General features: G+C 39.8%; 1 protein-coding gene across 4 annotated transcripts; it reads left to right on the top strand.

Moving 5' to 3' along the window:
* Positions 1 to 4,627: 4,627 nt before the first annotated feature.
* Positions 4,628 to 13,280, top strand: tpd52l2a (tpd52 like 2a). 4 transcript variants are annotated; one of them, XM_081707801.1, is made up of 10 exons: positions 4,628 to 4,795; positions 5,269 to 5,366; positions 5,655 to 5,803; positions 6,089 to 6,148; positions 7,584 to 7,631; positions 10,206 to 10,307; positions 11,063 to 11,089; positions 11,413 to 11,466; positions 11,925 to 11,961; positions 12,156 to 13,280. In XM_081707801.1, the coding sequence occupies exons 1-10, from the start codon at positions 4,777 to 4,779 to the stop codon at positions 12,222 to 12,224; spliced, it is 663 nt and encodes a 220-aa protein (XP_081563927.1). In that variant the 5' UTR covers positions 4,628 to 4,776; the 3' UTR covers positions 12,225 to 13,280. The 4 variants fall into 4 exon arrangements, with proteins under 4 accessions (XP_081563927.1, XP_081563928.1, XP_081563925.1 ...); XM_081707802.1 differs by having other exon boundaries at positions 4,628 to 4,832; XM_081707799.1 differs by lacking the exons at positions 11,063 to 11,089; positions 11,413 to 11,466 and having other exon boundaries at positions 4,628 to 4,832; positions 5,156 to 5,366.
* Positions 13,281 to 13,588: the final 308 nt, after the last annotated feature.

Below are 13,588 nucleotides of genomic sequence, written 5' to 3'. Positions count from 1 at the left end.
GACAAGGGAATAGTCCATGTAGACTACTAACATTAAGACCTCAAATCAGCGCCTATGTGTCTGTAACCTATTGTACATCATATTCCCCATGAAATTGCTACATATCAATTAGAAAAATTTGAAAGGCTGATGTCATTAGTAAATATGACCTCATGAAGGCAGAATTCCCAAGCTTGACTGTTAAATTCCCTATGAAGCAATATTTCCATTTATTTCCCACTTGGGTGATGCTCTCCAAGCTCTGTGAAGTTCTCAAAGTAATCTGCATTCTTGTCATACCGTGGGAAAGTTTGACAGTTGAAGCTTTATTCTAAAGTATGGGGGTTTTAGAAGCTTTGGGTCACAATGCCAGGTTGTTTTGTTTGTTTCCCATCATTCCTGTAAAGAAGCATTCTACTACCCTGGGTGAAGGGGGGTTTGGGGCTAGAACAAAGAATAAATGTAGACTGGAGAAAAGCCCTGCAATGAGGAACAGGCCTATTTGTGGCATGATATTAGCCTGTTTCTCCCCTTGTTATAGTTAATGGAAAACAACACACTGTTAAAAAGCTTTGAATGTAGTGGATTCAGATCTCTTTACTTGACTCGTGGCACACTGTGTTTTGGATTTAGTTTTTTGCATGGATATAATTGCCATTTGTACCCATCTGCATACACATAATCACCAACCCAAAGTGAAGACATGTTTTTAGAAAGTTTCAGATGAATTAAAAATCAAACACCGATATCTCTTATTTACCAAATTATTCCAACCCTTTATTCAATACTTTGAAGAAACACAAAATTTGGGAGCAATTACAGCTGCAAGTCTTTTTAGCTACATCTCTGTAAGCATTGGCTCACCTGTATTTGGGCAATTGATCCCATTCTTCATCGCAGATCCTCAGTCTCTGTCAGACTAGATGGCATCTATGAACTGCCATCTTCAGGTATAAGACTTTAGGTGGGCCACTCAAGGATATTTAGAGACTTACCCCGAAGCTACTCCAGTGTTGATCTGGATTTATTCATGGGGTCATTGTCATGTTGAAAGGGAAACTGCCACCCCAGTCTGAGTTTGCGTTCACTCTGGAAGAGCCTTTCTTCAAAGATGTGCCTGTATTTGGCTGCGCTAATATGTCTCTCAGTTGTTACCAGTGTCCCTGTTCCTGACATTGAGAATCACCATGATTCCATAAAAATGCCATCACCATGTTTTACCATATGGATGGTATTAGCCAATAGATGTACTGTGCATGATTTTAACCAGACATAGTGCTTGCTTTTCTGCCTCAAAAGTTGGAATTTCGTCTCATCGGTCTAGAGAATCTTTTTTGCATGTTGCCAATGACTCTTACGTGCCATTTAGTAAACTTCAAGTGGAATGTTTCTAAGCACTGCTCACCACTCATGGAACTTGTGACTGTCAAATGCAGTTTTTTTAACCACAGGAATACACCACTGCACTCATAGTTGCGGTATACACCCCCTACCCCCCCCATGCAACAACGCTAAAGAGGCACTCTATGAACTGTATTGCGCTATTAGCAAACTAGAAACCTCCACCCTCCGGCCTCAATGACTACCACCCTTTTGCCCTCACATCAGTCGCGATGAAGTGCTTTGAGAAGCTAGTCAGAGATTTCATCACATCTTCACTGCCAGCCTCCATGGACCCACTGCAGTTTGCAGCAAGAAGCAGGAGCGGCACTACCAACCTGTGAGGATCAGTGGAACCACCGTGGAGAGAGTAGTAGTTTCAGGTACCTTGGTGTTCACATCTCGCAGGTCCTGTCCTGGTCCCGCCACACCAACTCCCTGGCAAAGAAGGCTCGTCAGCGTCTTTACCACCTCAGACGCCTAAGGGACTTCAGACTGCCCTCCAAGGTACTGCGGAACTTCTACACCTGCACTATCGAGAGCATCCTCACGGGGAACATCACAGTCTGGTTTGGGAACAGCACCAAGCAAGACAGACAAGCACTCCAAAGGGTGGTGCGTTCAGCAGAGCGCATCACTCATACGGAACTTCCTGACCTGCAGAGCATCTATTACAAGCGGTGCCAGACCAAGGCCAGGAGGATTGTGAAGGACCCCACCCATCCCAACAATAGGCTCTTCTCTCTGTTGAGGTCAGGGAGGCGCTTTCGCTCCCTGAAGACCAAGACAGAGAGACTGAAGAGGAGCTTCTTCCCACAGGCCATTCGGGCCCTGAATCAGGGAAACTGATAAACTGTGGGGACCACCACCACCATGTAACTGTAAATATTAAATTGTAAGCTGGAACTGTACATTGTGTACATACATATATACATATCCATATATACATTGTACATTGTGTATATAAACATATTATACATATATTGTACATACATTGTTAATATATTTTGTATATATATAGATATATATTTCCCTATACACCCCTGCTTTTTTTTCCTCAGTTTGGACAAAGCACTTTCAAACCATTTCACTGCGAGTTATACTGTGTATGTCTATGTATGTGACAAATAAACCAAACTTGAACTTGAACTTGAATTATAGAACACATACCTAGATGGACTGTTCAGATGGACTGTTCCATCAGCATGCAGACTGAAACGAGAGGTGAACATGCTGAAACCTATTTACACAAATACACCCCAACATAGTGATGTATGTTTCCTTTCAACTGGGGGGGCGCCACACTGCTCAGACCCTCTAACAACCTACCAGGCAGAGCCCCATCCCCTTATACTAACACTAGCATACTGACTGCTCGAAACTGGTTCTGAAACAGGTGGTAACCTGGCCAGCTGGATCCAGCCATGCTTTCAGGTCTAATTTGAGCCACTGTCTGGGGCATCTTTAGGAAGGCTGCAACTGCGTGTGACTCCATCCACTGGTAGATTGATAGTACATTGACATTACTATCTCCAAGACCATCACCACATGCCCCAAAAAGAAGCTGTGAACAACTGCTGAGGCACATGCATTGCTGAGGACTCCTGACTCCTGACCCTTCAGAGCAAGTAATAAGGTGGGCCTGAGAAAAGCAAGGCCAAACTGTACCAGGCCATCAGGGAGGCAAAGCATGCTCACACATAGAGGACAGTAAGGTCATCACCAAGTACAGGATAACATTTTCTCCCTTGCAGATGTGCAAATGACTTCTATGCATGGTATAATGTACAAAATAATGTCACAGCAAGAAAGACCGCCCCTCCTCTCAATGATCAGCTGTTGTGTCTGATTGTGGTTGCACAGAGTTAACCCACGGTAGGCTGCTGGACGGGACAACACTCCTGGCTGAGTGCTAAAATTATGTGCAGACCAACTGTCATATGTTTTCTCTGACATCTTCCTCAGCAGCTGCATCACTGCCTGCTTTGGAAATCGCTTTGTCTCTGACCACAAGACCCTTCAGAGGATATTGAGGACAGGCAAGAAGATCCCCCAGGTCTCTCTCCCCTCCATCATGGACATTTACACCACACACTGCATTATGGATGATCTAAATCCCCTGACCCACAAACTCTTCTCTCTCCTTCCATCTGGGAAGCGGTTCCAGCGGTAACATTTGGGCCCTCACAACCAGACTGTGAAACAGTTTCTGGCCCCATGCCATCAGACTCTTCAGCTCCCAGAGACTGACCTTACATTACCTTATGCACAAACACACACTTAAATGATATTTAATCACTCACTTTTTTTCCCCTGCATATCTCCCAACAAAGGTCTGTTGTCAGAATACTATAACAATACTAAATCACACTATTGCACTTTTTCACATTTCTTAATAATGTCTACTGATAGAACACAGTATTTAACAAATATGTTGTATAGGCTGTTACCTCTGTGATTGTTGTGTTAATATAAACTATAAGCATATCTGCTAAATACTTGTCATATTACGTTACATCTTTTTGCACATCCACTCACTTTGAGTTGCCCTATATGGTACTGTGATTATTGATCCTGTATTTCATACATATTGTTGTTTGCACCAATTTGGCCAAACAGCCAACACTAGAAAGGTTTGTGGTTCCACCAGGCTTCTTCCATTTCAAATGACTGAGGCCACTGTGGTCTTGGGGACAAGCCTCAGGCGTTGTTTCATGCCATTGCCTTGATCTGTGCCTTACCACAGTTTAACTGCGACAATCAGACACTTCCTTGGAACTCATGTCTTAGATTTTTGTTTGGTTTTTGTCCTGACAGTGCAGTGCAAACTGCGGAACACAGGCATGTGCCTTTCCAAACTATGTCCAATCAATAGAAAGTACAGGTGGACTCCAACTTATACACTTCCCAAGGACAATGAAAGCAAATAGGATGCACCTGGTCACAATTTGTAGTATCACAGCAAAGGGAATACTTCGGTGCACAAAAGATTTGTGTTGGTTTTTAAGTCCTTTTCAAAACTCTACATTTCCGAATTTTCAAATTTCGTCATGATGGGTGATTACATGTAGATTGATGGGTAAAAATGGCACATATTAATTCAAAATCAAATCAATAAATTCACAACACAAACAGAGGGTGCAATACGTCCAAATATAGTGATCTGAATACTTTCAAGACCCACTGTATAGTGTAGCGTATATTCATAAATACATTAATCAATTGCATCTGTGGGGAGAAAAAAAATACACACGCTTTACGTCATCACTCCTATCCGGAAGTGTGAATCTCGTCTTTAAGCCCAAATCTGCTTTTTAAAAAACGTCAACAGCACAGGGACCCACGAGTCACACTAGTCGCAGACTTTTGTGTCCCAACGTCAATCTCTCTAAACATTTGTGAGAGATTTCCAGTCAAATGGATTCGGAGAACCGAGGTAAAGTGTCCAGAGAGGTTAACGTGAAAGTGTTCAGGTACATGTCTGTAGCCTACTTAGCGCTTAGCATGGCTAGCAGTCGTGGCTACTTAAATATCTCTAGTTGTTGTCTGTTGTGAGACATTTGGGTGTATACGCGCCGTTGCAATAAGTCCGGTAGAAATGCATCTCGCCCAAATCCATTTTTTACGATTAATGTTTCGGTCAGTTGTTAACTAAGGCTAACTAGCTAGCCAGCCAGCTGTTTCTATCTATGTGATCCTTCTTCCTATGTTTAAAGCGCATTATTGTATTAAAACTAATGGTAACCATTTATTACTGGATCTTAATTCAGAGTGCCACGATATTTATTACTTGCAGTGTCATAAGGCAGAGTAGGCATCACGAACACGCACAGAAATCAGTGTCAACTTGGAAATCTGTTTTGAACGCTGAAAGTACTGTGACACGTAACGTGTATTGTTTGGGTGGAGGCTTCGCGACGATGAACGCTGAGGGGGCCAGTGGTGGGACTTTGCAACCAGGCATGACCGAGGAGGAGACTTTGGAGGTGCAGCTGGAGCTCATTAAGGTGCTTCACTCAGGCATCCCAAACTATTCTAGCCCTACAGAACAGTTTCCTGTCCATGTTCTTGTGGGAAACCCTATGTTCTTATTGTATTTCAGTAACCAATAATGAACACTTAATTGCTAATTCAATGATGCTTGGTGGCTGAGGTTAAGGAATGGAACCCAAAATGTTCTCCTCGTGAACTATAGTCTTAGATGTACTGTATGTAAATTACATAGAATATTTATCTTTGTGCACATATCAGATTAGGTGCATCTGTGTTGCTTAATTTGTATTTGCCTTTTCCAGATAGAAGATGAAATTCTGACTTTGAGGCAGGTTCTCAATGCAAAAGAGAGGCATGCTGCAGATCTGCGGCGGAGGCTGGGTATAAACCCTCTGTCTGAGTTTAAACAAAACATCACCAAAGGCTGGCAAGATGTCCAGTCCTCTAATGCGTGAGTACTTCCAGGCTGTTGGAGCAACTCCCTCTTGTCCTTCAGTCATATTTGATTTTGATAAAAATGTTTTACCCTTAGCCATATGAAACAATTTTCTCAGCTTCACTTTTATGGGGTCTCTCTTTTTTGCCATTTATCTGTAAATTTGATTTTGTGCTATGAGCTGTATTCACTCTTTCCCTGAATCAAATCTTTCTGTCACTAAAGTGAGTTTTCTAAGGAAACAACAGCTAGACTTAATATTTCTTTCTCTTATCTTTTTCATAACATTTCTGCTTCTAGTTATATGAAAACCTCACAGACTCTTGGAGACTTGAATGACAGAGTTAAGTCATCTAACTTGTGAGTTTTCTTACTTCCCCTGTTTGTATTTTAGGTCTAATACCTCTACCTTGGGCAATCTAGGAGTTAGCCAGTTTGGCCTTTCAATTCTGGCTAACATATTTTCCTACTAATTTTCACTATGTACTGGGCAATTGAGAATTGAATCATAAAAGTATGCTTTGTGTTAACTCTCTCAGAAGCTGGCTGACTAATGTTTTGATATCACTCTAGTTGCCCTTTAAACCTATAGGATGTTGACAAAATATTGGGAACATTGAAAGGATGTCTTATTTTGAAAGGACTAAAACTTGCTTTTGAAAGAAATATACAATTAACATTTATGAACGCCAAGTAATGAGTTGTTATACATGGCCTTTTGAAAGGGGATTTTAATTGACGTCAAAGAAAACTCTTAATTTTAAAATGTAAGGGAGAGTGTGTATCAGAATTGTAACAGGCTCCAGACATTTCCTGGTGTTTCCATTATTTTCTCTACCTCTTGCATGCAGCCAGGAAGCGGTGCACTACCTTTACTACTGTTCCTACATATATTCCTGGTCTGGGCTATATATGAGAATGTAATTGGGTCTTTCATTGAAAAATGAAACTTTTTGCTTTTGATTCTTATTTCCCCAATGATACTGAAATGCGTGGGTTCTTTTTTCCACTTAGTTAGAATCTTCTTGGTTGGGCAAAGACACCTGTGCTTTGCTGTTTTTAGCAACTGGAACACTCGTACGCAATTAGATGAGCTAAAGGGGAGAAATGTGACTTCAGCTGAGCCTGTGTGTATGACGCTTCCTGTATTTGCAGTTAACCAGTTATTTTAAAAAATGTTCTCTGCAAATATGTTGCAACATTTTGGCATGAAAGAAGTCAAACCGGCTTTAGGAATCTGTCCACTTTGAGGGTTAGACTTATGCATGATGTTATTCATATAATTCTGTGTATACCTTAAATAAGATCTCGCTGATCTCCTAGCTATCCTGGTAGACTTTTATAACCATGATAAAATTATTTATTTAAAATGTTTAACTAAATGAATTATTTAATTTTGCATTGTAGACTTACCCTTTTTTATTCTTTGTGTTTAAAAAAAAAGTGTGTGTGTGAGATATATATATATATATATATATATATATATATATAAAATATATTACATACATTTTATACATTTTGTTTGTTTTTGTTTTCTTCATAACCTGTAGGCCCATTTATTTTGGGCTTTTCAAAAAATCCTTTCTGATTTAAAACTAAAGCTGGAAATGACTCCACCACTACCACCAAACTGGCAGTGTGATTTGATTAAATCAGGCATAGAAATATGAAGTATTATGAAAATTATGATAAAAACAAACAAAAATGAAGTTTATAAAACACCATATTTTATCAAATGAAATCTATACATTTTCATAATGTAACCTGAAAATTGTGCGTGTGTGTGTGTGTGTAGTTATCTTACAGCTTCTGCTACTTTGGAGGACATTAGCCGTTCTGATGCGTGAGTTTGATTCGTTTGTTGTATTTATTTTGAATATGTTTCTTCTGTTAGGTTAATTTCTTTTAGTTCCGTATCAGAAACTTTAAAACAACTCTTAATGAAATTTTCAAATTAAAAAAAAAAAAGTCTTCAGACAGCATGTTGGTGGTCTGAGCTGAAAGAATTAGATTAACAAGATTTTTAAATTAATATTGACTAGTAATAGAAATAATTATAATGATATCTAGTGCCTTTCTCACAGGTAGGATCACTTTACAAAGGTTAGACACAACTTTACAGAGGAAGGAAAAAAAACTAAAATTAATTCAGTGCTAATAAGTTGAGTACAGTAGAATAAAAAAATGTAATCAGTAATTAACACGTATAGAATAAACAAGGTTGGCTAAAATGTATTCTTAAGCGAGGAAAGACTTAAGCAATCACACATATGGTGAGAGAGGATGTTCTAGAGTAGGGGAGGGGGCAGTAGCACTAAATCATCTTGCTCCCATAGCAGACAGTTTAGTGTGTGGATTGGAAAGCAGACCGATATGGGTGAAAGCAGACAGCATGGTGTGTAGGGATGAACCAGTGCAGAGAGGGAGGATGAACCAATACCCTTCAGTGCTTTGTATGAGATGACAAGAAATTTGAATTAGTACTGTGGTAGTCTATTATAACAGCTGAGGTAAGTTTTGTAAAAAACAAACAAACAAACAAAAAAAATCTTGGACTACAGAGGACATCTCTGTTAGCATTGTAGGAATACTCTAAATTGTTAGTATTAACATTCAGGTCAAAAAGATTTGGCTGAAGCAAATGAGTAGTTTGAGGTGAGGTTTTTGTTTGAAGGCGGTTCTAGAGCCTTGGAGAGAAAAAATCAGATCAGTTGAAGAATAATAAAGGTTGCATATTTGTGTTTAAGGTTCTTTCATTATTTGCTTAGTGTACATTTTTAGTAATGGAGTCTAGGGAAGAGAATGTGAATGCAGACCAGTCTTTTTAAAAATGTTCTATTTCTTTATTTTTTAAAAAATTCCGTTTAAATAAATAAATATGCATATTATGGCTAGGTAGTTGTGTTTTTTGAGATTTGATGAGAGTATTGAGACTGTTGCGACTGTTGCTGCCATCTAAAATCTGTCAACAATTTTAATCTCTCTTGCAGGGTCACATGTATTAGGTTTTAGAGCTATTCTGTGATTTATATTTTGTGATGCTTGTTTTTTCACCATTCCTTCAGATCTCACAAACTCAGATTTACTCTGTTCTCATTCATATTTGCTTTGCTCTGGTGCATAATTATACACATGCTCTGAAATATATCCAGTATACTGGCACAAATGGAATCTGCTTTTCTTTGATTTGGGAAGGGCCCATGTGAGGACAGATTTCACTTGCATGCTCTTGCCCTTGGATTCTCTGGCAGCAACACTGCCAGATTTTGTCAGCTGGTCCTTTGTCGTTTGACGACCTTGGCAGTGCCGTTGCGCAGAAAATCTGAGCGCAAGAGAACAAGAAGGTTCCCAAGTGCACAGGACAAAATCCGAGGGTGCAAAACCACTCCGAACAAGAGCAAAGCAGGTGTGATTTTGTGTGCGCTCTTTCCTCTCCAATATCTCCAATATGTGTTCTTGAACCTTGGCAGTAAACTAATGCCATATGGAGGCTGGGTAGAGCGCGTGGAAGGAAGATTGGGCGGGGGTGGAAGGGATGGCCGAAGTGTGCGGAGGCAAAGTGAATGATTGTAAGTATAGCAGGTGCAAGGTAGTGGGGTAGGACAGGAGGCTGTGCTCTCCACCAGCTCAGCTGTGTGCAAAGGAGAACACGCCAGGGGAACAGCTGATGGCATCGGGAGGTTAAACTGGCTCAGTGGCTTCTGACGAAAGCAACTTATAAGGGAAGGTTATCAGAAAGGCCAATGGAGTTGTAGTGAGCGAGGGGGTACTATATGGGCACGAGCTTTTAGGCGACTGGGGGAATCGTAAGCAACATCTTGGCTTAAGGTGTCTGAAAAACGGATGCTTCTTTTGTCTCTGTTAACTCTTGGCTTGTCCTAACCTTTAGTAATGCTGCCACTGCCTAAGCTCATTAAGCCAGTGACTACTGTGATTTAATGAGGAATGCTGACAGGTTGTATGTTCCTCTCAGCTAATAGGAAAAAAAACTACAAGCTTGACCTAACCTCAATCTCAGAAACTTTGTTTTTATCAGGAACACTTGGTCATGCCACCTTCTGTTTGGTAGATGGATAAGTACTTTTGTTTCAATTCACAGAGGAATTAGTGGTATATTTATGGTGAACATTAAGAGAGTTCAAAGGAGTTCTTCCATAAACTCTCAATCATAACCCAAACCATAAAGCAAATTAAAAATTACTCCAAATATCAATCATGACCAGCACCACAAAATGTAGAATCTTTTGCCAGAAAGGACGTAGACATCTAATCTCTTGCATGGTTGATGCTGTTATGTTTTTCTATGTTTAACCAAGCAGTTATTTTTTTGCTGCAGTTAAAAAAGGCTAGCATTGTTAAATGTTCCTGCGTACTCGGCAATCTATGTAAGGGAGAGAATTTTCACCTCTTTCTGCAGTTATAAGAAGACTCAGGAGACCTTCTCCCAGGCTGGTCAGGTGACATCATCAGCTTTCTCCACAATGAGCTCAGCTATCAAGAGTCGACTAGGAGAACTGAGGTTAACTTTCTTATTTCATTTCATACGTCTGTCTCTCATATGATCTCCTCATCAGCTCATCTCGGTTGTGCATCGGTTGTGCATTGTTTTATGCTTTTTTTTTTTTTTTTTTGGTCCTTATACCAACTTGTTCTCTCTTACTAACTGCACTAATACATTTCTTTAATCTAAATTGTTCATTAAGGAATGTTCTAATTTAATTCAAATCTTAGGCCTGTTGCTAAAAGGCAGTAAATCTTACTTATAAATCCTGTAATCACAAAAAACACTTTGTCAGAACCTTGGGGATTTAATTAAAGTGTGAAAAATGGAGGAAAAGCTACAAATTAAATAAGGTATTAAAGTTGTCATGTCACAACTGTACCTAATGGGTGTCATGAATGAGGGGTCCAAAGGCACAGGTTGAATTCTGCTATTCATAGCCACATAAAAACAATTTGTTTGACCTTGCATTAATAATCCCATGAATGGGAACCTGACCTGTCCTGTCATGCCCTCTGTGCAAAGAAACACTTCCCTTGTGTAAACATGCCACTGCTTGCCTTTCCAGTTCCAGCAGAAAACCGTGTTGCATTTTCCCAGCTCTCAGGCTGCCTTTCATTTCACCTTTTCCACTCAACTGATTTGACCCTTCACACGAAGCTATGCTCTAACAGTAACTCCTTCGCTTGACCAAGTGTTGCCTTTTATCCACTGAAATACTCCTTTGTTTGTGATTGAATTTGTTTCCATTATTGCTGCCTTGGACTGGTCAGGGCTCTGACTTACACTGACTCACCTGGGTAAGAGTCTACTGAGGACCTCGTTTCTTTTCACCCTTCATACGCACCGTACCTGTAACGGTGAAGATTTTAGTAATTCTGTGACACCTGCCAGGTCAGTCTGTATTGGTTACTTCAGGCCTCTGCTGCCCATTTCTTGAAACCTCTTCAAATGTTCTTTGAAATTTTGAACACTTTGAATTCTAGGCTCTCACCTGTAATATAAGTGTAAGCTTTGCTCTGAAACATTGTTCGTTTGCTGTGGGTCCTTTTGCTCTTTGCTCAGCTAACCCTGTCTCCCTGCTTTAATGCTTTTGCTTCTGTTTCTTTACTGCTCCCTGAAGTAACAGCTATAATGGCTACTCCATGCGCCAGTCCCTAAGTATGCCGGCCATGAGGTAAAGTACCAGGTGCTCCGGGCCTCTTCCGTCTCTTCCAAACTCTTGTTTCTCAGCAGTTGTTGTGTCACAGGAAAATGGGGCTGAGTTTAACTCTTGCCTTCCCTTGGACACTGAACTCCAGTTATGGTTGCTTCACAGTTTCAGTCTCAGGCTGCTTTTGTACTACACTCTTCTCAAACACACCAATTTGGCTCATCTGTAGGTTTGAAATGGGGGGGGGGGGGGAACATGAGCCCATGCAGTGCAGGGTTGCTCTAGGACTCCAGACTGAACACATGTCCAAATGAAAAGTACATGACATATGTAACGGGTTTTTCATTCTTATTCTTCAGAACTGCATGAGGGAAGCATTTGTTTTTTTTATTCCAATCTGCATAATTGTTTTAAAGCTGAAATCTGATACAAACCAAGATCTTCCAATTTAGGAGTTGTTGCATTTTCTTAACTTCTCTTAGGAACTCATCAACCTTTAAATCCTTTGAGGACAAAATGGTAAGTTTTGCAAGTGACAGCCTCTCATTTTACAAAACATTATGAAATGGTTACATAACATATTAATTAATCTAAAAGGTCATAATTTAGTCCCCGAGTTCTTTTAAATGTAATAATGTATATTCACAGTGCACTGTTCAGTGATGATCAGTATACACACATGATCACATCTAGTTGCTCTTTGTTTAATTAAGACCAAGGCAATGCCAGGAAAATCAAATGCTGACACACCTCCCCCACCTGGTAACAATTCCACCCTTTAAGCTGGAGGTATATTGACAGCTGTGATCTACACAAGCCCCTGGCCCTTGGAGCTGACAGCAGAGAGATTTATAAATCAGCCAACAAATAAGGGCCTTGTACTAAGGCCCTAAATCCTATAAATGACAACATGTGTGTTCTTTTTCTTTTAAAAGAAACCCATGTAGAGCTAACCTGTGTGCGTGCTTTTGAATGTGTCAAAAGGTTATTGCAATCGGCTCTGGTGTATAGTGAAGGCAGTCATTGAGTGATTCACTCATGCTGTGAATCATGCCAGTTTGATGCAGCGTAACCTCTCCCAGAGGCCATTTAGGCAAAACATAAAGGCTTCGTCAGCAGTACAAAGCACTGTTGTATCTGATTGTTACATTCTTATTACACTGCTTATTAAATGCTTATTTCTCAGGGCAAAAGGTGCTACTATATAGACTATAATGCGATTAGCATAACAACAGATACATCTTAACTGGTTTCACTGCTTTGAGATTTCTGAGGTAAACGCCTGATTTGAACTGAAATTGTGTTAAATTCTCCCACTTTCTGCTCGTTTTTACAAACTGAATTTATGTACACCTATTTCTTTCTGATACAGTAAAGGAGTTTTAGTTGTATATTAATTTTTGGTGTTGGGGTAACTCGTCTGTGTGTTTTTATTTATTTTTTTATTTTATTTTTTTTTTTTTTGGTAAGAGTGATGGAGAGCTAATTGGGGCATTCAGATAGATATTAGCACAAGGGCTTAGTTTATAAAACTGATTATATGAAATTGGTAGTTAGTGCTGAGATGTTTGGTGGGGGAAAAGTTGAACTACAATATGACTCAAACTCTGGTATTATTTTATTACATTAATTTTGAATTATCTAGTCTTGGCGTACTACGTACTTTTGCCAAGATGATGAATGTACTTAAACTTGGTACTGTTGCCTTGATTCTGTACACATGAACCAGACCGCTGTATCTGTGCTTAGTGCTTTAATCCTGTAATATATTAGGTTTTGGTTTATTTCAAGTTAACATTGTTAAAGAAATGGGTAAATAAAGGCAGTTGCTGAAAACATTTTGAGTGGTCTTGTTTTGGTTTCCATAATTAATGGGGTTAATGAGGTTTATGATGCTTAATCCATATCAAGTTGTTTTAGTTGCTCATGATGACATCCGGCTCCTGTCTGTAATCAGTTTTCGCCCATAGTAGTTTTCAGGTATCAGAGTAGCTCTATCAAACAGCAGATGGCGTCAGAAAACGTTACAACTTCTTATATGCAGGTAACACTTAATCCAGGGCTGCACTGACGTAAGCAATGGATTAATTGAGAGTCATGATTTAATGTTTATGAACACCGATGAAACGTGATATCAGAAGGACAA

Source organism: Electrophorus electricus, chromosome 25, assembly GCF_041902795.1.
Source record: "Electrophorus electricus isolate QZ-2024a chromosome 25, ASM4190279v1, whole genome shotgun sequence".
In the NCBI taxonomy this organism is placed as follows: Eukaryota; Metazoa; Chordata; class Actinopteri; order Gymnotiformes; family Gymnotidae; genus Electrophorus; species Electrophorus electricus.
Note: the sequence above shows the minus strand (reverse complement) of the source record. Positions and strands in the feature narration are given on the sequence as shown.

Excerpts from the sequence above, each read along its gene's own strand:
- tpd52l2a (XM_081707799.1), top strand. The coding sequence starts at position 4,777 with ATGGATTCGGAGAACCGAGGTAAAGTGTCCAGAGAGGTTAACGTGAAA. Across the intron at positions 4,833-5,155 it reads GTTAACGTGAAAGTGTTCAG|TGTCATAAGGCAGAGTAGGC; the intron begins GTACATGTCTGT and ends TATTACTTGCAG. Across the intron at positions 7,632-10,205 it reads GACATTAGCCGTTCTGATGC|TTATAAGAAGACTCAGGAGA; the intron begins GTGAGTTTGATT and ends CTCTTTCTGCAG.